General features: G+C 46.1%; 1 protein-coding gene across 4 annotated transcripts in view; it reads right to left on the bottom strand.

Moving 5' to 3' along the window:
* The window catches only part of plce1 (phospholipase C, epsilon 1), a 503,016-nt gene that overhangs the window by 18,198 nt on the left and 460,408 nt on the right, over positions 1-24,410 (bottom strand). For 2 of the 4 annotated variants that reach the window (XM_055646596.1, XM_055646593.1), the window contains 6 exons: positions 19,835-19,953; positions 17,188-17,316; positions 10,523-10,732; positions 6,569-6,739; positions 3,068-3,286; positions 1,214-1,435 (listed from right to left, as the gene is read on the bottom strand). In XM_055646596.1, coding sequence (XP_055502571.1) covers positions 1,259-1,435; positions 3,068-3,286; positions 6,569-6,739; positions 10,523-10,732; positions 17,188-17,316; positions 19,835-19,953 — 1,025 coding nt within the window. In that variant the 3' untranslated portion in view covers positions 1,214-1,258. Of the gene's footprint in view, positions 1-1,213; positions 1,436-3,067; positions 3,287-6,568; positions 6,743-10,522; positions 10,733-17,187; positions 17,317-19,834; positions 19,954-24,410 lie in introns of all 4 variants that reach the window. The other 2 variants (XM_055646594.1, XM_055646592.1) reach the window with 1 other exon arrangement.

The following is a 24,410-nucleotide window of genomic DNA, read 5'->3' on the forward strand; positions in this document are numbered from 1 at the left end:
CTGTATAATGAACTGGGTCAATGAGCAGTGACAGACGTCGGAGTTCTCCAACTACAGTGAGAATCTAAATCCTGAGATTTTTCAAAAGCTTGTTACATATCCTGTAAATCTGCACATTGAGAGAGATTAGTTTAGTTTAGTTTAGAGATACAACGCGGAAACTGGCCCATTTGCCCACCGTGTCCGCACCGACCAGCGATCCCCGCACACTAACGCCATCTAACACACAATGTGGGCAATTGACATTATACCAAGCCAGTTAACCTACATACCTGTATGTCTTTAGAGTGTGAGAGGAAACCGAAGATCTCGGACAAAACCCATGCAGATCTTGGGGAGAACGTATAAACTCCGTACAGGCAGCCACAGTAAGGATCGAACCCGCGTCTCTGGCACCATAAAGGGCCGGTCCCACGAGCATGCGACTCTGTGCGGCAAGCGCGACCTAACGTGGTCGCTTGAGCCATACGGCCTCGCGGGGCCGGTCCCACTTCGATCGCCGGAGTCGTATGGAGTTGTGCGGAGCTGGTCCTGACATCGCGCGGGGCTCCGAAAAACTGACCGTGTTCAAAAATTCCACGTGGCAACGGCCTGCCAGCCCCGTACGCCGTACGCACCGCCTCAACGGGCATACGCACTGCCTCAACGGGCATACGCACCGCCTCAACGGCCATACGCAGCGTCGAGACGCCGTACGTCACGCGCGAACTTCCCTCAAACATCACGTCACTCACTCGACCTCTGCGCGGCCCCCGCTTCCGGTTTGGTCGCGCTTGCCGCATGCAGTCGCATGCTCGTGGGACAGGCCCTTAAGGCAGCAGCTCTACCACAATGCCACCGCACCACCATACCGATGTAGCACACAGAAGAGAGCTCCTCTTCCATCCCTCTCCGCTTCCCATCTCCTCCACCACACCACCCCAGTATAAACGCGTCTGTGTATCTATGCTGCATCATTTGATCAGGGAATTAACTTCATAGAAACATAAAAAATAGGTGCAGGAGGAGGCCATTCGGCCCTTCGAGCCAGCACCGCCATTCATTGTGATTATGGCTGACCGTCCCCAATCAATAACCCGTGCCTGCCTTCTCCCCATATCCCTTGATTCCACTAGCCCCTAGAGCTCTATCTAACTTCAGCTACAACTTATTTTGATAAATGAAATCACTGCATGTTGGCAAAGTGAATGAGGAGTTAAATGCTGAACCATACCTGGGCCATCACATGCTGCTGCTGCGTGCCTTCATGCAGCAGGCTTTACTCGGTGATCTCTGCAAAGGACATGCTGCATGCAGCTTTTTCATCCTTACTCTGGCTGCTCTCTGGGGGGGTCGGCTGCAGTGGCATCGAGAAACTGCGGTTCGTTTTGCTTGATTTCGCTAATCTCTTCAATTCGTTGGTAAAAGAAAGACCTTTCTTCTTTTCCTGTACAGCCTGCCAACACATTCCAAAACGGATTGATCAAACCCAGCAATCACACACAGCTCACTGAAGACATTACTACTGTAAACATAGAATGGCAACTGGAGCAGCTCAATCATTGTGTCACTTTAATAAAAGTCAAGCAGACTTTTAACTTTTCTTGGCATGGAAACAAAACATAAAAATGTCTAGGCCGTGCTAGATTTGGTATCACTTGTTGGGACAATTTCTGAACAATTTTAACTTGTTGTATTCAAAGAGATTTAGTACATTGTAATTCATTGGGAAAATATCATTAGTAATACTGAACATGTGCCTTGTCCTATACCCAATCCCCTAATCATATTCTCGGATGTAGGAATGCTCTAAGATCTTCTGGATTTTGTTTGGAGATACAGTGTGGATACAGTCCCTTCGGCCCACCAAGTTCATGCCGACCAGCGATCTCCGCACATTAATACTATCCTACACACGCAAGGGACAATTTTACATTCATAACCAGCCAATTATCCAACAAACCTAGATGATTTTGGAGTGTGGGAGGAAACCAAAGGTCTCGGAGAAAACCCATGTGGTCACAGGGAGAAGTACAAACTCCGTACAGACAGCACCCGTAGTCTGGATCAAACCCGGGTCTCTGGTGCTGTAAGCGTTGTAAGCAACTCTACTGCTGCGCCACCGTGCCGTCCTGAGATTTCTCTCCATTGCATTAATTCCTTACTTGTCCAACACATTCTCAAGCCCCTTTTATTTGGGTGATGCTGTCTGGGTCACTCGTATTGTCAATAGCCTCTTGCCCTGACTGGGTTATCTCAAACTGCTACAGTTCCTTGCAATGCCCATGCTTGTGTTTCCAGGATATCGTTAAACAATACCACCTTGACCAAACCGTGCTATTTGATGACAGCACAAGGAAGATACACCGACACTAAATATACAATAAGACTATAGGAAATAAATTTCTATATAACGTACAAAATACTGGTTTTACATTGCATGTACTATATTAATTGGTGATGCATGTTTATGTACAAGTCTAACTATGGCTTGCATTCATTTATACGAAGCTTATTGTTTAGTTTAGAGATACAGCGTGGAAACAGGCCCTTCGGCCCACTGGGTCTGTGCAGACCAGCGATCCCCGCACAATACCAACTATCCTCCACCCACTAGGGGCAATTTTTCATTTACCAAGCCAATTAACCTACAAACCTGTACGTCTTTAGAGTGTGGGAGGAAACCAAAGAAACCAAAGATCTCGTAGAAAACCCACGCAGGTCACGGGGAGAACGTACAAACTCCGTACAGACAGGACCAGTTGCCGGGATCCAACCAGGGTCTCCGCTGCTGCATTCGCTGTAAGGCAGCAACTCTACCGCTGCGCCACCGTGACTGCTCAAGATTACTCCAGACACGCGAGCACATAATGCGGATAAATACTTCAGTATAGTACAGGAAGAGTGCGCGCGCAGTTTGGGAGGTGCAGAGGCAATGTTAAACAATCTGGCTTCGTCAGTGAAGGGCAACAGTTCCCCTGGTGTCCTGGATCATGTTGATCACTGCAGCAGTAAGTAAAAGAGATGCCCGTTCATTGAGGCCACTGTTTGTGAGCCCTTCTGACATTGTGCATTCCTGGCTGCTCACCTGCACTTGCTCTTTCAGCTTCAGGATGAATTTTCCTGCTCCTTTCCACCTGTTCTGGGCCACAAACACATACTCGTTCTCAGAAAGAATCCGAAGAGTTGGTTTTGTCATGGAAGACTTCTTGTTCAATGGCTCTCTTGTGACTTCCTCGACAAGCACATAATCACTGGGATTTGGGTTGTTCAGGATGCTGTAGGAATATTTGGCTTTACTCAATGCCTGTGGAATAAATTAACAAATTAATATCATAAAATCGGTACTGGCACAGAAGAAGGCCATTCGGCCCACCAAGTCCATCCTGGTTCCTTGCAGAACAATTCCATCAATAGACAATAGACGATAGACAATAGACAATAGGTGCAGGAGTAGGCCATTCAGCCCATCGAGCCAGCACCGTCATTCAATGTGATCATGGCTGATCACCCCCAATCAGTACCCCGTTCCTGCCTTCTCCCCATATCCCCTGACTCCGCTATCTTTAAGAGCCCTATCCAGCTCTCTCTTAACATAAACATAGAAATTAGGTGCAGGAGTAGGCCATTCGGCCCTTCGCTTGAAAGTATCCAGAGAATTCCACAGATTCACAACTCTCTGGGTGAAAAAGTGTTTCATCATCTCCGTTCTAAATGGCTAATCCATTATTCTTAAACTGTGGCCCCTGGTTCTGGACTCCCCCCCAACATCGGGAACATGTTTCCTGCCTCTCGCGTGTACAATCCCTTATTAATCTTATAAGTTTCAATAAGATATCCTCTCATCCTTGTAAATTCCAAAGTATACAAGCCCAGCCACTCCATTCTCTCAGCATTTACCAGATCTATTCTTCTCATGATATTATACACCTCTATAAGATCACCCCTCATCCTCCTGCGCTCCATGGAATAGAGTCCCAGCCTGCTCAACACCCTCGTAAATCTTCTCTGTACTCTTTCCTGTCATCACTCTGACTGATCTATAGTTCCCGGACACGTCCTTATGCCTTTTATTTGCACGTGTGTGTGGATAAATCTCCAAGGTCTGATAACGTGTATGTTACACAAAAAAGCTGGAGAAAAACTCAGCGGGTGGCAGCATCTATGGAGCGAAGGAAATAGGCAACGTTTCGGGCCGAAACCCAAAGGGTTTCGGCCCGAAACGTTGCCTATTTCCTTCGCTCCATAGATGCTGCTGCACCCGCTGAGTTTCTCCAGCTTTTTTGTGTAACCTTCGATTCTCCAGCATCTGCAGTTCCCTCTTAAACACTGATAACGTGTATCCCAGGTTGCTATGGGAGACAAGGAAGGAGATTGCTGGCGTTCTGACAGAAAATGTTTCAACTCTTCACCGCCCACAGGAGAGATGCCAAATGGCTGTAGAACAGCTGGACTGTAGGACTATACAATACGGCAGCTTTATTTAGAAAAGGCAGCAGGAAGAAGCCAAATAATTAACATTACGTGCCAGTGAATGAAACAGAAATTAGAGGGAAGATATTGGTAAACATTCAGTGTGGTAAATGATTATTAATCAAGAATAGTTGTCCTGACTTTGTGAAGGAGAGGTCCTGTCTCACTGATTAGATTGAACTAAGTCTGCTAGTGAGGATAGTTATGGTTCAGGCGTAGACTTGGTCACCGTCTTGGTCTGCAAAGGCCGACTCGATCTCCCAGTTGCAAATCACTTTAACTCCCTCCCACCCCTCTTTCTGACCTTTCTGTCCTGGATCCCCTGTTCTGTACTATGTTTACATATTCTGTTGTGCTGCAGCAAGCAAGAATTTCATTGTCCCATCTGGGCCACATGACAATAAAAGTCTCTTGACTCTTGACTTGGGCCTCCTCCATTGTCAGAGTGAGACCCAACGCAAATTGGAGGAACAGCACCTCATATTACACTTGTGTATCTTATACCCCAGCGGTATGAACATTGAAGTATCTAAAATGTGGGTAACTTTTACAAACACACTTCTCCCACTCCTCCCCTTGCTTTGCCCCCCCCCCCCCCCCCCCCCCCCCCCCCCCCCCCGTTGCCCACATACCTCCACTAAATCCCACAGTGTGCAACAACATATCTCTCTTGGGATCACACCAAACCTAGCCACCAATTGGCCTATCAGGGACCATCCTCCCTGAGGGCATCTATTACTGGCCCTGATTTGTCCTGGTCTTTTCTTGCTTCCAGCTCCTGCCCCCCACCCAAACGTCCCGACCCGAAACGTTACCCATTCCTTCTCTCCATGGATGCTGCCTGACCCGCTCAGTTACTCCAGCACTCTGTGTCTATCTATGCTTCATGTAGTGCATGTGGACCTCAGCAAGACATTTGGCAAGGTCTCACATGGGAAATAGACACAAAATGCTGGAGTAACTTAGCGGGTGCAGCAGCATCTATGGAGCGAAGGAAATAGGCAACATTTTGGGCTGAAATACTTCTTCAGACTGATGTAGGGTGGGGGGGGGGGGCGGGAAGAAGAAAGGAGAAAGGAAGAGGAGGAGCCAGAGGGCTGAGGGAGAGCTGAGCAGGGGAGGAGACAGCAAGGGCTATCGGAAATTGGAGATTTCAATGTTTATGCCGCTAGGGTGCAGACTGCCCAAGCGGAATATGAGGTGTTGCTCCTCCAATTTCCGGTGGTGTTCACTCTGGCCATGGAGGAGGCCCAGGACAGAGAGGTCAGATTCGGAATGGGAGAGGAAGTTGAAGTGCTGAGCGGGAGGGAAGGGAAGAATTGACCAGGGAGTTACGGAGGGAGCGGTCTTTGCGGAAAGCAGACACGGGGGGGGGGAGATGGGAAGATGTGGCGAGTGGTGGGGTCATGTTGGAGGTGGCGAAAATGACGGAGGACTATTTGTTGTATGTGACGGCTGGTGGGGTGTAAGGTCAGGACTAGGGGGACTCTGCCCTTGTTACGAGTGGGGGGATGTGGCGAGAGAGAGCTGTGTTACGGGGTATGGAAGAAACCCTGGTGAGAGCCTCATCTATCGTAGGGGAGGGGAACTTCCCTACTATGCACAGAGGCTTTTTTTCCCCAGGCGATCAGCATGATAAACTAGTGGGCACAAGTTTAGGAAGAGAGGGGAAAGAGATACGTGGGCAACTTTAGTACAAGAACACCAACATCCCTTTGAACACCACCAAAGTGGATCATCTTAAATCTTCCTAAATTACATTCCAACCCCTATATCCTCAACCACTCGCTTGTCTACACCCTCCTGACCTGCTTGGCATCAAATCGACACTGCTGCACAAACATGATTAATTTACCCTTCTTCCCAATTAGTTCCAATTAACAAATCCTCATATGCACCAATACATTGTCCCAATCCCATGGCTCTAATGTGAGCCCATATCCCAGGGTCTCCACTTATTTCTCCATAGCGCTAACTAACATTTCCACACGTTTGGGCCATTTATTTATCTTTATTCCCATCTGTAAGCTATGTGGATAGAGGTTAACTCAGCCACTGAGCATGCACCCGCTGTGAACTCACTTGCACAACCTTTGTTCTGAGTATTGTGACCAACCTGCAGAATAATGTCTTGGGTGGTACTGAACTTTGAAGCCCTGATGACTGTACGAGGCTGTTCTGGCGAGACATCATGCACCTGGACCAAGAAGCTGTCATCCTCTGTTGGGCTGCTGCTGAAACCCACGTCTTCAGGCTTTTCATTCATGGAGTTCCTTTGAATTAGCTCCTGCTGAGAATGTAATGTCAGTAGACTTTTACTGTTACTTGCTATTACTATTATAACATATAACCATATAACAATTACAGCACGGAAACAGGCCATCTCAGCCCTACAAGTCCATGCCGAACAACTTTTTTTTTCCCTTAGTCCCACCTGCCTGCACTCATACCATAACCCTCCATTCCCTTCTCATCCATATGCCTATCCAATTTATTTTTAAATGATACCAATGAACCTGCCTCCACCACTTTCACTGGAAGCTCATTCCACACTGCCACCACTCTCTGAGTAAAGAAGTTCCCTCTCATATTACCCCGAAACTTCTGTCCCTTAATTCTGAAGTCATGTCCTCTTGTTTGAAATTATATGCTATTACTTGTCAATTCTACTAATCGTTCACTACAAGCAAATTTTCAAGGCAGCCTTTACTGATAATCTTCAGAGATGGTCCCCAATGTGTAAAAGGAGAGCATGTGTCTGTACAAACGTGCATACAAGATACAAAACACTTTAGTCGTTAGGTATAGTCTAGGTTCTTGCTTATTCCACTGATGTAGCAGCTGTGGGGAAGAGGCATGTTTCTTTAAATCTCATGGACAAGACCAATTTATGAATTTGCAATGTTTATAACCTATTCTCAAGTGTACTGGTTGCATCGTGGCCTGGTTCAACAACTTGAATGTCCAGTGGAAAAGACTGCAAAAAGTTGTGACCACTGCCCAGTCCATCACCGGCTCCGACATCCCCACCATCAAAGGGATTTATCATAGTCGCTGCCTCAAAAAGGCAGCCAGCATCATCAGAGACCCACACCATCCTGGCCACACATTAATTTCACCGTTGCAATCAGGAAGAAGGTACAGGAGCCTGAGAACTGTAATGTTCAGGTTCAGGAACAGCTTCTTCCCTACAGCCATCAGGCTGTTAAACACGACAACAAATAAGCTCTGAACTACAACAGACTATTATTATTATTGCACTATATTTGTTTATTTATTGAGTATGTGTGCATGTGTATATATACACACTGAACCTTTTTTCTCCTGTTATGTATACTATGTTTACATATTCTGTTGTGCTTCAGCAAGCAAGAATTTCATTGTCCTATCTGTGACATAGGACAATAAAGTTTAGGAAGTTTGAAGTGTACGAATATGCTTACTGGCCAAGTATTCACATACAAGGAATTTGCCTTGGTGCTCCAGCCTCAAGTGACAACATGACATACAGTTACAGTTAGGAATGACACATAAAACATTAAACATTAATAATAAAACATTATTGATTAAACATATGAATTACATAAAATTCCAGAGCAAAAGGAGGCTACAGATTTTTGGTTATTGAGTAGAGCTACTACTCGTGGAAAAAAGCTGTTTTTATGTCTGGCTGTGGCAGCTTTGACAGTCCGGAGTCGTCTTCCAGAGGGAAGTGATTCAAAGAGTCTGTGGCCAGGGTGAGAGGGGTCAGAGATGATCTTACCCGCTCGCTTCCTGGCCCTTGCAGTGTACAGTTCGTCAATGGAGGGAAGGTTGCAGCCAATAACCTTCTCAGCTGATCGAACGATTCGCTGCAGCCTCCAGGTGTCGTGTTTGGTGGCTGAGCCAAACCAGACCATGATGGAGAAGGTGAGGACAGACTCTACAATGGCCGTGTAGAATTGGACCATCATTGCCTGTGGCAGATTGTGCTTCCTCAGCTGCCGTAGGAAGTACATCCCCTGTTGGGCCTTTTTGACTGTGGAGTCGATGGTAGCCCCACCATTTAAGGTCCTCGGAGATGATGGTTCCCAGGAACTTAAAGACTCCACAGATGTGACTGTGGTGTTGTTGATGGTGAGTGGGGTGAAGGGAGGGGGAGCTCTCCTAAAGTCTACAATCAGTTCCACTGTCTTAAGAGCATTGAGCTCCAGGTTGTTGCGATGGCACCAGGACCCCAGCTGTGTCACTTCCTGTCTGTAGGCAGATTCCTCCCCATCCTGGATCAGTCCAATCAGGGTTGTGTCGTCCTGACTCTTGACTCTTGACTAATGATTCTGTTTAGCAAAGCTAATATATTCAAATTGTGGTTCCTCAGTATCTCCTTAAGCTGTTTTCATTCTGAACCGTGGACCACAATTAGAGATATGCCTTCTCTCCTAATGGGCACTAATTTGCAATTATAACAATGGGGATGAAATTCTATCTTTATTGCCCCTTCAATTTTGGTCATTTCTAGATTATTTGTGTTGGGTTATTCATTCTTTGAATTGCATGTTCATTCCATCGGTCAAGAATTCAGGCAACCTTTGTTAAGTCCAGTCCTTTCCCTGGCATGCGTTCCTCCTGGCCCGCCTAATGCCCGCCATCTCCAACATATTTCAAACAAGAAAACCATCTTCAAATATGAAATGCATGTGTCAACTTCAGTTCAACTCTATTCCCCACCACTAGAGTGAGAGGAAGCACCTAATGTGACCCGATGAATTATGCATGAACGATGATCATACCAATTAACATATATTCAAAATCACCCAAATCATCAGGATAAGATAATTTGTCAATTCAAAAAGAAACTCGTTCTACGATTAGTTCTACTGTCCTCCTGATTAAATATTTAAGAAAGAACTGCAGATGCTGGAAAAAACGAAGGTAGACAAAAATGCTGGAGGAACTCAGCGGGTGAGGTAGCGTCTATGGAGAGAAATAGGCGACATTTTGGGTTCGAGACGTCTGACACGTTTAAGTCTGAAAAAAGGACCCGCAATGTTGCATATTCCTTCTCTCCATAGATGCTGCCTCACCCGCCGAGTTCCTCCAGCATGTTTGTCTTTCCTGATTAAATGTTACTGTTTGTATCCCGTGTTCTCACCTTCCCCTCAGCCAACAATGAACCATTCTACATTTCCTTAACTTCATCTGCTTTGATCTGTCGTTTTCACGCCTTACACTTCCCTATCTCTCGTTTCCCTCTCTCCTGACTCTCAGTCTGAAGAAGGGTCTCAACCCGAAACATCACCCATTCCTTCTCTCCAGAGATGCTGCCTGCCCAACTGAGTTACTCCAGCATTTTGTGTCTATCTTCGTTGTAAACCAACATCTGCAGTTCCTTCCTACACACTTCTGCCATTGTATGGTTCAATTGGTACATGAGATATTTACAATATCCTATACATTGCAGAATTATTAACGAAGCTCAGATCCTGGTGAACTTCTACCGCTGCACCATCGAGAGCATCCTTACCAACTGCATCACAGTATGGTATGGCAACTGCTCTGTCTCCGACCGGAAGGCATTGCAGAGGGTGGTGAAAATTGCCCAACGCATCACCGGTTCCTCGCTCCCCTCCATTGAGTCTGTCCAAAGCAAGCATTGTCTGCGGAGGGCGCTCAGCATCGCCAAGGACTGCTCTCACCCCAACCATGGACTGTTTACCCTCCTACCATCCGGGAGGCGCTACAGGTCTCTCCGTTGCCGGACCAGCAGGTCGAGGAACAGCTTCTTCCCGGCGGCTGTCACTCTACTGAACAACGTACCTCGGTGACTGCCAATCACCACCCCCCCCCCCCCGGACACTTATTATTATTTATTCAAATCGTTTGCTATGTCGCTCTTCCAGGGAGATGCTAAATGCATTTTGTTGTCTCTGTACTGTACACTGACAATGACAATTAAAATTGAATCTGAATTGAATCTGAATCTGAATCTGAATGTGACTGTGAATCTGAATCTGAATCTGAATGTGAATCTGAATCTGAATCGGAATCTGAAGTGTTGCATAAAATGGTCCAGAGCAAGAAATCAACATACCTCTTCTTTGGTTTTAAAGATAATTTTCCCCATAAATCCTTCCTCCGGTAGCCAACATTGTGGAATTTTTAGTATTTCCTCCTCTGGACTTATGATTCTCTGGAATGGCTGTTTCTTCTGTTCATTCTTCTCTTTAGAAAGGGTGGTTTTCTCTTCCATAAGGAAGTAGTCAGCGATGCCGGTCTCTGATCCACCTGCTGTGCCTACAATCTGCAAAGATCAGTTAGAATGATTCAACCCCCTGCAGAGAAATGGGTCACGCTAAAATAAACGTTTAATCCAGTTTTAGTTTTCAAATGAATGCTTCACTTGTGTAAAGCCCCTGTCCCACTGTATGAAGTAATTCACGAGTTCGCCAGAGTTTTTCCCTGATTGATTCGAACTCGGATAATGTCTGTAATGCTAACGGTAGGTATAAAAAGTAAAACAATTTTTCATCACAAGTATTTTTTTAAGTGTGGACATTTTTTACATGGGTGAAAAAACGTCACTAGTTTACCAGATGTCCCGAATACCTACTGTGAACATTACGAGCCGCTACGAGACATCCACAAACTCCGACGGACATTCTCCGAGTTCGAATCAGGGGAAATCTTGAGAGAACTCGTGAATTACCTTGTACAGTGGGACAGGGGCTTAAACCAATGTTCAGTACAGCTGGTTTCCTGGTGAATTGCCCCTTCGGGTGAAAATCATTATTTGTACTCAAATCTTGTTTGTTTTGTCTTTCAATTCCCTTTGATGTCCTAGGTGTAATTGTTAATTTGTTCCCAACTGCTCACAGCTCCAAGATTAGCAGTGCAAAATTATCATTTCTGTGAAGCAAAAAAATGTCTCAGGACTGTTTCGCGATACTGTGCGGAAACAGGCCCTTCGGCCCACTGGGTCTGTGCCGACCAGTGATCCCAGCACACTAACACACTATCCTACACACACTAGGGACAGCTTACATTTACAGCAAGCCAATTAACCTACAAACCTGGACGTCTTTGGAGTGAGGGAGGAAACCGAAGGTCACGGAGAAAATCCACGCAGGTGACGGGGAAGAACATGCAAACGCCGGACAGACAAGTACCCGTAGTCAGGATCGAACCTGGGTCTCTGCCGCTGTAAGGTTGCGGCACTACTGCTACGCCACTCCTAATTTACCTGCTTCTGCTGCTGTTGGAGGTGAGACGTTGCGTCGCGCCAGGGTCTTGGGCCTGTCCCACTTTGGCCGTCAGTTATGTGACAGGCCTTTGGCGCGCGAAGATTTAGTTCGCTACAAAATTTCGGAGCGCCGCGCAATATCGCGCACAACTCCATACCCCTCCGCGCCTCTCAGTGGGACAGGCCCCGCATGGCCACACGATGCCCGTGCTTCTCAACGCGACGACGAGGTCACGTAATTTGTGTGCCAAGGACACGTAAGTGGGACAGGGCCTTTATAGTAAATGGTTACACAACATTTCTATAAATGTTCCTATTTCTCAATCATTTGGGGGAAATGTCACTTTATTATTTACTCATGGCTCAGTCTGTGGACATGTTGGATAATTTGCAAAGATATTTTCTTCCCGTGAGATTATTGCTAACATTGGTTCACATTTGCTAGCCCTTTACAATAAACCCTAAACCAACATATTTTCTTAGAGATGGTTCTTTGATTTGTCCAGAACTCACAGAAAAACGTCATTAATGCAATACTTGCACCTCTCAGGTATTCATAATCACAGTCCGATGGCATTGTCACTTTTGACATTTTACAAATCAAATCCACTGAGTTCTGTTATGTATTTTTTGTTTATCTGACTTTCAAATTCTTGTCCGGTTATCTGAACATCAGTACACTGCACTATCTTTCCCAAGGTTTGAAACATAGAAACATAGAAAATAGGAGCAGGAGTAGGCCATTCGGCCCTTTGAGCCAGCGCCGCCATTCATTGTGATCATGGCTGATCGTCCCCAATCAATGACCCGTGCCTGCCTTCTCCCCATATCCCTTGATTCCACTAACCCCTAGAGCTCTATCTAACTCTCTCTTAAATCCATCGTGATTTTGGCCTCCACTGCCCTCTGTGGCAGTGAATTCCACAAATTCACAACTCTCTGGGTGAAAAAGTTTTTTCTCACCACAGTCGTAAATGGCCTCCCTTTAATTCTAAGACTGTGGCCCCTGGTTCTGGGCTCGCCCAACATTTTTCCTGCATCTAGCTTGTCCAGTCCTTTGTGAAGAACACAGTGAGTTCTGAAGGGTCCTGACATGAAACACATCCATTCTTCTGACTGATCTCAACCCAAAACGTCACCCATTCCCTCTCTCCAGAGATGCTGCCTGTCCCGCTGAGTTACTCCAGCACCTTGTGTTTTAAACGCAACACAATAACTGCTGGGGAAGCTCTTCTCCTTCTTTCAAACATGAGTGGCATTTTGTGCGATTAACTTATTGAAGAATATGTCCACAATTGGGCAATCCAGCCCAGAGTCAGGGCTGTGTATGAGGTGCCTACAAACTAGGAGTAGGTTAGACAACTTAGCTCTTTGAATCTGCTCCACCATGTAATAGGATCACAGCTGATCTGATTGTAACCTCTCAACTGCATTTCCATCTAGAATCCCTCTTGTTATCTAGAATCTGTTTTCCAGGCCCCCACTCCCTCATCTTTACTATGGACGTCCTGTCATTCCACACTTCCATCCCCTACCAGGAGGGTCTTAAAGCCCTCCGTTTCTTCCTCGACCACAGAACCAACCAATCTCCATCTACTAATACTCTCCTCCGCCCAGCGGAGCTGGTCCTTACCCGCAACAACTTCTCCATCGATTCCTCCCACTTCCTCCAAATACAAGGCATAGCTATGGGCACACGCATGGGCCCCAGCTATGCCTGCCTCTTTGTAGGGTACGTCGGACAATCCTTTTTCGAGACGTACCAGGGCCCCATCCCCGAACTCTACCTCCGCTACATTGACAACTGCATTGGTGCTACCTACTGCACCAATGCAGAACTCACTGACTTCATCACCTTCACCACTAATTTGCAAACTGCACTCAAATTCACTTGGACCATCTCCGACATCTCCCTACCGTTTCTAGATCTCACCGTCTCCAGCGCAAGTAACAGACTACTGACCGACATCTACTACAAACCCACTGACTCCCATGGCTATCTGGACTACACTTCTTCCCACCCTGCTTCCTGTAAGGACTCTATCCCCTACTCCCAATTCATCCACGCCACATCTGCTCCCAAGATGAGGCGTTCCCAAACCAGGGCATCTGAGATGTCATCAATCTTTAGGAAACGGGGGTTCCCCTCTCCCATTATAGATAATGCTCTCACCAATGTCTCTTCTATAACTCTGCTCTTACTCCCCATCCCCCCCACTCGTAACAAGGGCAGAGCCCCCCTTGTCCTCACCTTCCACCCCATCAGCCGACGCATACAACATATAATCCTCCAACATTTTTGTCATCTCCACCGGGATCACACCACTGGCCACATCTTCCTATCCCCACCCCGTTCTGCTTTCTGCATTCTGCAGAGACTGTTCCCTCCGAAACCCCCTGGTAAACACGTCCCTTCACACCCAAACCACCCCCTCCCCAGGTACTTTCCCCACCAACAGCAGGAGATGCAACACCTGTCCCTTTACCTCCCCCCTCAACTCCATCCAAGGACCCAAACAGTCTTTCCAGGTGAGGCAGAGGTTCACTTGCACCTCCTCCAACCTCATCTCCTGTATCCGCTGTTCCAGGTGTCAACTTCTCTACATTGGCGAGACCAAGCGCAGGCTCAGCGATCGTTTCACTGAACACCTCCGCTCAGTCCGTCTTAACCTACCTGATCTCCCGGTGACCCAGCACTTCAACTCCCCCTCCCATTCCTAATCTGACCTCTCTGTCCTGGGCCTCCTCCATTGTCAGAGTGAGGCCCAGCACAAATTGGAGGAACAGCACCTCATATTTCGCTTGGGTAGCTTACACCCCAGTGGTTTGAACATTGACTTCTCTAACTTCAAATAGCCCTTGCTTTCCCTCTCTCTCCATCCCCCTCCCCCTTCCCAGGTCTCCCACCAGTCTTACTGTCTCCGACTACATTCTATCTCTGTCCCGTCCCCTCCCTGACATCAATCTGAAGAAGGGTCTTGACCCAAAATGTCGTCCATTCCTTCTCTACAGAGATGCTGCCTGTAGTTACTCCAGCATTTTGTGTCTACCTTAGAATCCATCTTGATTAGTACGGGTGTCAGAGGTTATGGGGAGAAGGCAGGAGAGGGTTAGGAGGGAGAGATGGACCAGCCATGGTTGAATGGCGGGGTAGACTTGATGGGCCGAATGGCCTAATTCTGCTCTCATCACTTATGACCTCATGACATGAGATAGATGGTTGGACAAAGGTCAGAGATGAAAAGACAAAAAGTTTGAGATGAGGAAAGAAGTGGCTCGAACTGTGAAGCTAGAGGAAGGAATAGAGGTGAGAGGGGAGGGGGACAAGGGGGAATGGGTGCGCATCAAGGTGGGGTCCAGGGAAGACGGGGGGCCTGTGTTTGTGAGTTAGTTAGTCAATGTTGATCTAGCTGAGCCCCAAGGTATAGGGACAGGTGTTGCATCCTGCAGAAGAATGTACCTGGGATGAGGGTGGTTTGGGTGGGAAGGGATGAGGGTGGTTTGGGTGGGAAGGGATGGGTGAACGAAGGTGTTGCGGAGGGAGCAGTCTCTGGGGAAGGTGAAAAGGGGTGGGGAGGGGAAGATGTGACGGGTGGTGAGAGCATGTTGGTGGTGACGGGAATGATGGTGAACGATGGGTCGGATGCCCAGGCTGACGGAGAGACAGGTGAGGAACAGGGAAATCACTCCCAGGTCTCTGTGGGAGGTGGAGAGACAGGTGCAGAACTACACAATCCAGGAGAGATGCTGGTGAGGAATCCATCGACAGCAGCAGGGGAGGAGATCCCATTTACTAAAGAAGGAGGACATCTTGGACGTCCCAGAATAGAAAGCCTCTCCTTGGGGCAAATGTGATGGAGATGGAACAACTGAGGAGGGGATAGCATTGTTCCAAGATGTAGGATGTTTAGTTTAGTTTAGTTTGGAGATACAACGCAGAAACAGGCCCTTCGGCCCACCAAGTCCACACTGACCAGTGATCCCCGCACAGTAACACTATCCTACACACACGGGACAATTTACACTTATGCCTAGCCAATTAACCTACAAACCTGTACATCTTTGGAGTGTGGGAGGAAACCAAAGATCTCGGAGAAAACCCACGTGGTCACGGGGAGAACGTACAAACTCCGTACAGACAGCACCCGTAGTCGGGATTGAACCTGGGTCAATGGCATTGTAAACGCTGTAAGGCAGCAACTCTACCGCTGCGCCACCGTGCCGACTTCATGTAGTGCATAGAGCCCTGGGGTTGGGTGGATTTATAATAGATATCAGTGATGGAGACAGAGAGATCTAGAAAGGGGAGAGAGACATCACTCTCTCTTCTCCCCTCTCCCATCGGGCAAAAGGTACAGAAGTGTGAAAACGCACACCTCCAGAATCGGGGACAGTTTCTTCCCAGCTGTTATCAGACAACTGAATCATCCTTCCACTGCCAGAGAGCAGTGCTGAACTACTAATTACCTCTTTGGTGACCCTCAGACTATCCTAGACCGGACATTGTTGGCCTTACATTGCACTGAACGTTATTCCCTTCTCATGTATCTGTACATTGTAAATAGATTGATTGTAATCATGTATTGTCTTTCCGCTGACTGGTTAGCACACAACAAAAGATTTTCACTGTACCTCGGCACACGTGACAATAAACTAAACTGAACTGAAGTGTCCAGTATAAATGAGGCTATCAATACCATATGAAGCTTAAGCAACCAATATCTGGTCCTACCAGTCCTCCACACACCTGAAGTAGATCTCGGAGACCCTGCCTCTGAGATAGTTCACATACACTAGGGTCAGAGTCGGGGATAATTTATTCAGTGTCTGTTCTTGCTGCTATTAGTTCTAGGCACTGGGGGGCCTAAATATTCTATATTCCAGCACTGATAACACATTTGAGAACAAAATTAGGTTTGGGGCACAGCGGTAGAGTTGCTGCCTTACAGCGAATGCAGCGCTGGAGACCCGGGTTCGATCCCGACTACGGGTGCTGTCTGTATGGAGTTTGTACGTCTCCCCGTGACCTGCGTGAGTTTTCTCCGCGATCTACGGTTTTCACAGACACTCCAAAGACGTACAGGTTTGTAGGTTAATTGGCTTGGTAAATGTAAAACTTGTCCCTAGTGGGTGTAGGATGGCGTTAATGTGCGGGGATCGCTGGTCGGCACGGACCCGGTGGGCCGAAGGGCCTGTTTCCCCTCTGTATCTCTAAACTAAAAAAATATATATAAAAAGATAATCCGAAGATCATCATTTCTTTCTGCTGTAAGCAGATTAATGTCATCGCCAACTATTACATTTGATTGATTGATCTAATAACAAACCAGAAAACAATTCTTAAGGAGCACTAGCACAAAATCTGGATTCCATTTCAGACTTGTTTTTGTTTTAAATTCCTAAACACAAAGATAAAGCACACATGGTTGCCCGGCAAAGCTTTCAAGCCTTTATTTATTAGAAGGCATAAGTTTCCATAGGTTCCGTTGAGAAAACCGGACTATACGGTGACTCACTTTGGATATTAACTGCCTGGCCGTGGTCTTCTCCTGGACAGTGTAAATGCTGAATGGTTCACGACCCGGAACTCCATAAACTGTTACACGGAATACCATAGCAGATCTTTGCTCTTCTGTATTAAACAGCTGTTTGGAATAGAAAAATAGTATTAGTACTGCCTTGAAAAACTGCAATAACCAGTGCTACTTTTTGTAGACAAAATGTGCAGTAGGCATTTCATTCCTTGCGGTTGGTGCCTATGGTGGATCATTGTCCTATAAGCTGCTTAAGTTGTTTAGTGTAGGAAAGAACTGCTGGTTTAACAAAATGACACAAAATGGTGGAGTAACTCAGCGGGACAGGCAGCGTCTCTGGAGAGAAGGAATGGGTGACGTTTCAGGTCGAGACCCTTCTTCAGACTGATCTTCGGGTCGAGACCGTTCTTCAGACTGAAGAAGGGTCTCCACCCGAAACACCACCCGTTCTTTCTCTCCAGAGATGTTGCCTGACCCGCTGCGTTACTCCACCATTTTGTGTCTATCTTAGTTGTTTAGTGGCCTGACCATCTAATTTAGTTCAGTTGCGTTTACTTTAGAGATACATCGCAGAAACAGGTCCTTTGCCCACCAAGTCTGCAACGACCAGTGATCCCCGCACACTTACACTATCCTACACACACTAGGGACAATTTACAATTACACCAAGCCAATTAGCCTACAAACCTATAATCCATTCATTTGAGATACAAAGAACTGCAGATTGGCTCGAAGGGCGGAATGGCCTCCTCCTGCACCTATTTTCTATGTTCTATGTTTCTATGTAGATGTTGTTTTATAATAAAAAATAAATTGTGGAGTAACTCTGTGGGTCAGGTCACTTTCAGCTCATGGACCCTTCTGTATGATGTATAGAGATTACTTTCTGCCAGCTTCTCAAGGACAATTAGGTTGGAAAATAAACGCTAGACTTGTCCAAAAACGAAAAAATATATATGATTAAATATAAAAAGGGGAAGGGTTTAATATGAACCTGAAGACTGGTGGATATATGGAATGAGCTTCCAGGGGAGGTAGTTGAGGCAGATACTATAACTACCTTTTGAGGAAATTTGAAGAGATACTAGGATAGGAAAGGTTTAGAGGAGCAAACTAAGGCAGGTGGGACACGTGTAGATGGATACCTTGGCCGGCATGGCTAAGTTGGGCTGAAGGGCATGTTTCTGAAATAAGGAACTGCAGATGCTGGTGTATACCACAGCTAAACACAAAACGGTGGAGTAACTTAGTTTTAAGAAGGATCCCAACCCGAAACATCGCTTATCCGTTTTCTCCAGGGATGCTGCCTGTCCCGTTGAGTTACTCCAGCATTTTGTGTCTATCTTTGACCTGTTTCCGTACTGTATGAATCAATATACAAATGTATTCCAATTAAAATCTGTGATTGTAAAATTAGAATTTAGTTTAGAGTTGCAGCATGGAAACACACCCTTCATCCCACAGAGCCTGCACCGACCAACAATCACTCGTATATTAGACACCAAGAGCAATTTAACATTGTCTAATTAACCTAGTAATGTGCACATTTTTGGAGTGTGGGAAGAAACCGGGGTAGTTGGAGAAAACGCCCACAGGCACAGTGAAAACGTACAAACTCTGTACAGACAGCACCCGTGGTCAGCACTGAACCCAAGTCTCTAGTGCTGTAAGGCAACTACTCTACCACTGTGCTACTGTGTCGCCCAAAGTAATGAGAAAAGGGGAAGTACGACGGGATCTGGGGGTCCTTGTTCATCAGTCTATTAAAGTAAGCATGCAGGTACAGCAGGCAGTGAAGAAAGCGAATGACATGTTGACTTTCATAACAAGAGGAATCGAATATAGGAGCAAAGAGGTCCTTCTGCAGTTGTACAGGGCCCTAGTGAGACCACACCTGGAGTATTGTGTGCAGTTTTAGTCCCCTAATTTGAGGAAGGACATTCTTGCTATTGAGGGAGTGCAGCGTAGGTTTACAAGGTCAATGGTTAATCCCGGGATGGCGGGCCTGTCATATGCTGAGAGAATGGAGCGGCTGGGCTTGTACACTCTGGAGTTTAGAAGGATGAGAGGGAATCTTATTGAAACATATAAGATTGTTAAGCATTTGGACACGCTAGAGGCAGGAAACATGTTCCCGATGTTGGGGGAGTCCAGAACCTGGGGCCACAGTTTAAGAATAAGGGGTAAGGCATTTAGAATGGAGACGGGGAAACACTTTTTCACACAGAGAGTTGTGAGTGTGGAATTCTCAGCCTCAGAGGGCGGTGGAGGCCAGTTCTCTGGATGCTTTCAAGAGAGAGCTAGATAGGGCTCGTAAAGATAGTGGAGTCAGGGGATATGGGGAGAAGGTAGGAACGGGGTACTGATAGCGGATGGTCAGCCATGATAACATTGAATGGTGGTACTGGCCCGAAGGGCCGAATGGCCTACTCCTGCATTTATTGTCTATTGTCTATTGAAAGAATATTTTTAGAAAAAAGTGTCGGAAGGAACTGCAATGTTGATTTAAACCTGAAGATAGACACAAAAGGCTGGAGTTACTAAGCGGGACAGGCAGCATCTCTGGAGAGAAGGAACGGGTGACGTTTTGGGTCGAGACCCTTCTTCAGAATATTTTTACTCAATTTACCCCTGATGCCAGCTGTAAATTTCCAGGGTTGTTTTCTTCCATTCGACGACTGTAAATGAAGAGGCTGGATATCTCCAGAGGTTCATTGTGGGAGTTCCTTAGTTGTAGATGTCTGTATCCTGCAGAGGACAAAGTGAGAAAGTTAACTACCTCGAGCATCAAATACCATCATCATTATTCAATGATGATCAGACCTTCCTGATTCCAAATTCAGAATTCAAAACTAAAGGTCAACTAAATTGTTTATGAACTTTACTCTCTATTTTTGTATTTCATGATAGGCTCACTTATCAAATGGCGGGCATTTGGAATGGTTTGACTGAAGTTGCTCCAAAACCAGATACTGGGAAGGTCGTGATTTCTGACTTGTGGCCATTGCTTCCTGACAACATTTCTTTGAATCACTAATAGTTTGAGAGGAGTTCTGAAGAACCATCTTGGTTGGGAGTAGAACACAAAATGCGGGAGTAACACAGTGGCGCAGCGGTAGAGCTACTGCCTTACAGCGCCAGAGACCAGGGTTCGATCCTGACTGCGGGCTCTTGTCTGTACGGAGTTTGTACGTTCTCCCCATGACCTGCGTGGGTTTTCTCCGAGATCTTCAGTTTCCTCCCACACTCCAAAGATGTACAGGCTTGTAGGTTAATTGGCTTGGTGTAAATGTAAAATTGTCCCTAGTGTGTGTAGGTTAGTGTTAGTGTTGCTGGTCGTTGCAGACTCAGTGGGCCGAAGGGCCTGTTTCTGTGCTGTATCTCTAAACTAAACTAAAAATAACTGCAGCAAACATCACTGGAGGACATGGATAGATAATGGATCGGGTCAGGACGCTTCAGTCTGATTGTAGTGGGGGAGAGGAAACTGGAAAAGTGGTGTGGGTGGGGCAAAGCCAGGCAAGTGTAAGGTGGTTACAGGTGAAGGGTTTTATTTGATCGGCAGATGTGGACAAAGGGTTGTTTTGAAAAGGGTGACAAAAGGGGCTAAATGATACAAAAAGGAAACTAGGTGGTGGGTGAGGTGGACAAGCAGAGGGATGTGGGTTTGCAGGACTTGCTCCAGTATATCGAGCGTGCAGCCCGACTGGACTTGCACCATTTTTGGCAGTATAGATGCGAGAATTTCGCTGTGCAGCCACATGACCCATGGACTGTTGATAGGAGAAATACCACAGGTGCATAGGTATGTTACAAAACCTACCTGAATCGCATTAGGAATCGCCCTCAGCCATATCGTAATTTTGATTTGGAGGGGGCAAAACGCGAGAATTACTAATCGCACATGTTCAGCCTAGTAAATCATTAACGAAAAATCGCTGCAAGACCCGGTCGCAAAAGGTATTATTAGTTTTATAGGCCTCGATAATATAAATAGTTTTTAAAATTACCCCTCGCAACCTATGAGCCCCAGGGTTTTATAGAGCAAACAATTAAAGGTATGTTTATTTTTATAAATGGGGCATATATATAACCCTGAATATCAAGTTACAATATCCCCGCAGTATTTTTCTCGCATTTGAGGGCACTAATCCAGGCGCATTCAACGTTCTAAACCGGCGCGTTCCACATGAACCCACTAGAAAGCCGATTTAAATGGGCACCACAGCAATTCACTAAATTCCTTCTATTTGGCATCATGGCTGATCATCCCCAATCAGTACCCCGTTCCTGCCTTCTCCCCATATCTCCTGACTCTGCTATCTTTAAGAGGTCTATCTAACTCTCATCATGAAAGTATCCAGAGATTTGGCCTCCACACAGCTTTTTTGTAATGTCCATTTGAAAATCAATAGGGAACAAGATGGGAACGATGCTAATTTCCGCCCCTCTGAGGCAGAGAATTCCACACTCACAAATTGCAGACTCTCAGTGTGAAAAAGTGTTTCCTCGTCTCCGTTCTAAATGGCTTACCCCTTATTCTTAACCTTTGGCCCCCGGTTCCGGACTCCCCCAACATCAGGAACTGTTCCCTGCCTCTAGCCCTCACGAGAGGTAAAATGTGAAGCCTGTGGGAGGGAGATGGGTGGAAGAGGATGGGGGGGAGAGGGGGGTGGAGGGAGGCTAAGGGGATGGGACAGTGGGTGCATACCACGGTCAGGAAGGGGGGGAGGGGGGTATGGGGTGAGCACTTGCTTTTCTCTCCTTGTCATCTCTAGCCTTTGCCCACACCAACTGTCGTTCCAAACAAGGGCCGCGCACCTACAAGTCACTTATCCAGGTCCTCCAGAGACATTGCCTGGTCCACTGGGTTACTCCAGCAGTTTGTATTCAAGGCAACATTCCAGCATCTGAAATTCCATATATCTACATCTAGATCAGAAGGATAACTCTAGGTACTGTAATATGTAACAATGGCGCAGTTAAATAATTATCCGCGCAAAAGAGATGAAATATGATCTGGTTCATTGAGAGGTAGAAATATTAAGGACAGTCAGATTTAGATCTCAGGAACCGTAGGAATTTCACTGCACCAGAACGAGGTTAAACAGTCCTGTTATACGCTCCTTCTGCTGGTGTTAATTATGTACTAACCTGTTTCTCTGATTTCCATTAGTACCCCCTGCTGCCTGGCTGCTCCTGTACCTGATTGGAGGCTCCTGGCCCAAGCTGCATCACGTGAGCCTGATGATGGAGCCTCAGCTTAAAAAGACCATGTGCACTGGCAGTCTCTCTCTCTGTCTCTCTCTTCCCCCTCAGACTGGTGGCAGCAGTCTGGTATTGGTTTAGTTTGTTTGATTGCATAGTGTTCTTTATGTAACTCTTCATTCTGTATTAACTTATTTTGCTTGGGAAGGATGGGACTGGCATTATTGTTTTTGTGGTTTTGTTTCAGGTTTATTTTCACACTGAGGCAGGTTTAGAGTCTCTGGTGCGACGGCCCATTGAGGGGTCGGCCAGAGCACCCTTTATCTTTTGTTTGCTAGCCCATCCAACCCCTCTTTGTTTGTTTGATTCAGGTTTAGTTATTTTTTTGTTAGTGAAAAATAAATAATTGTTGCATTTGAACCTGGTTTTGTATTATGTTATTGGCCTTTGAGGTAATTGATTTTGGCAGCCGTAACAGTTCACATAAACAGATCACATTATTGCTTTTCCATAATTTAACATGACAGGGTCATTGTTTTTCAATATTTGCTTCACCCATGGGAGGAGACTTTGGAAACAGAGGCTGAACCTTACCAGATACACTGCAGTTTGTATCTATCAAGATAAAGAGGTAGACTGCTAATGGCATGTTGGTCTCCATAACAAGAGCAGTTGAGTATAGGAGCAAATAATAATAAAGCTTTATTTCAGACACAGGTCCATATAACACATCATACAGTATAAGGAGATACAAAAAATACATTAAAAATTGCATATTAGCCTATAAGATATACAAGCTATTGCACCAATGCCACCTTAGCCTAGAAGTGAATCTATAGCAGCTTTTCAGAGGGCTGACTAGGGCTTCAATTATGTGGTTCTCTGACTTGTCCAGGCGACACATAAAACTAAACATCAGCTGTCTTAAGTGCCTCACAGGTTGGCATTCTAGTGGACACAAACAATTGACTGGCACTATGCCACCTAGGGACATGAACTAGCAACCTCATTGCATCATTGTTTGCTACCTTAAGCCTCTGCATACTCTTTTTCTTATAGTTAGACCACAATTGAGCAGTATATAACGGTGTGATATAGGTTCTGAACAAGGAACACTTCACAGAGTCAGAGCACATAGAAAACTTCCTTATAAGTATGTTAGCTTGAAAATAAATTTTACAGCGCTAGAGGTAGAAGTCTTTGTCATCCGTCCAGTCATCGGATATGACATGACCTAGGTATTTAATTTCCTCACACACTGTTAGAGGACTGTCTGACAAATAAAAGGTCGGAAAAGTTGATTTCCTGTCCTCAGCGCTTCTAACGATCATTATGCGGCTTTTCTTAGCGTTATACTTTATGTCCTTCTGCAGTTGTACAGAGCCCTAGTGAGACCACACCTGGAGTATTGTGTGCAGTTTTGGTCCCCTAATTTGAGGAAGGACATTCTTGCTATTGAGGGAGTGCAGTGTAGGTTCACAAGGTTAATTCCCGGGATGGCGGGACTGTCATATGCTCAGAGAATGGAGCAGCTGGGCTTGTACACTCTGGAATTTAGAAGGATGAGAGGATATCTTATAAGATTATAAAGGGTTTGGACACGCTAGAGGCAGGAAACATGTTCCCAATGTTGGGGGAGTCCAGAACCAGGGGCCACAGTTTAAGAATAAGGGGTAAGCCATTTAGAACAGAGATGAGGAAACACTTTTCCACACAGAGAGTTGTGAAATTCTCTGTCTCAGTGAAGGCCGGTTCTCTGGATACTTTCAAGAGAGAGCTAGATAGGGCTCTTAAAGATAGCGGAGTCAGGGGATATGGGGAGAAGGCGGGAAAGGGGTACTGATTGTGGATGATCAGCCATGATCACATTGAATGATGATGCTGGCTCGAAGGGCTGAATAGCCTACTCCTGCACCTATCGTCTACTATCTATTGTCTATTGACTTCAAGTAATTAGGAAGGCAAATTTTATGTTGCAAGATGACCCGAGAGAAGAT

This window comes from Leucoraja erinacea, chromosome 15, assembly GCF_028641065.1.
Source record: "Leucoraja erinacea ecotype New England chromosome 15, Leri_hhj_1, whole genome shotgun sequence".
Classification (NCBI taxonomy): Eukaryota; Metazoa; Chordata; class Chondrichthyes; order Rajiformes; family Rajidae; genus Leucoraja; species Leucoraja erinaceus.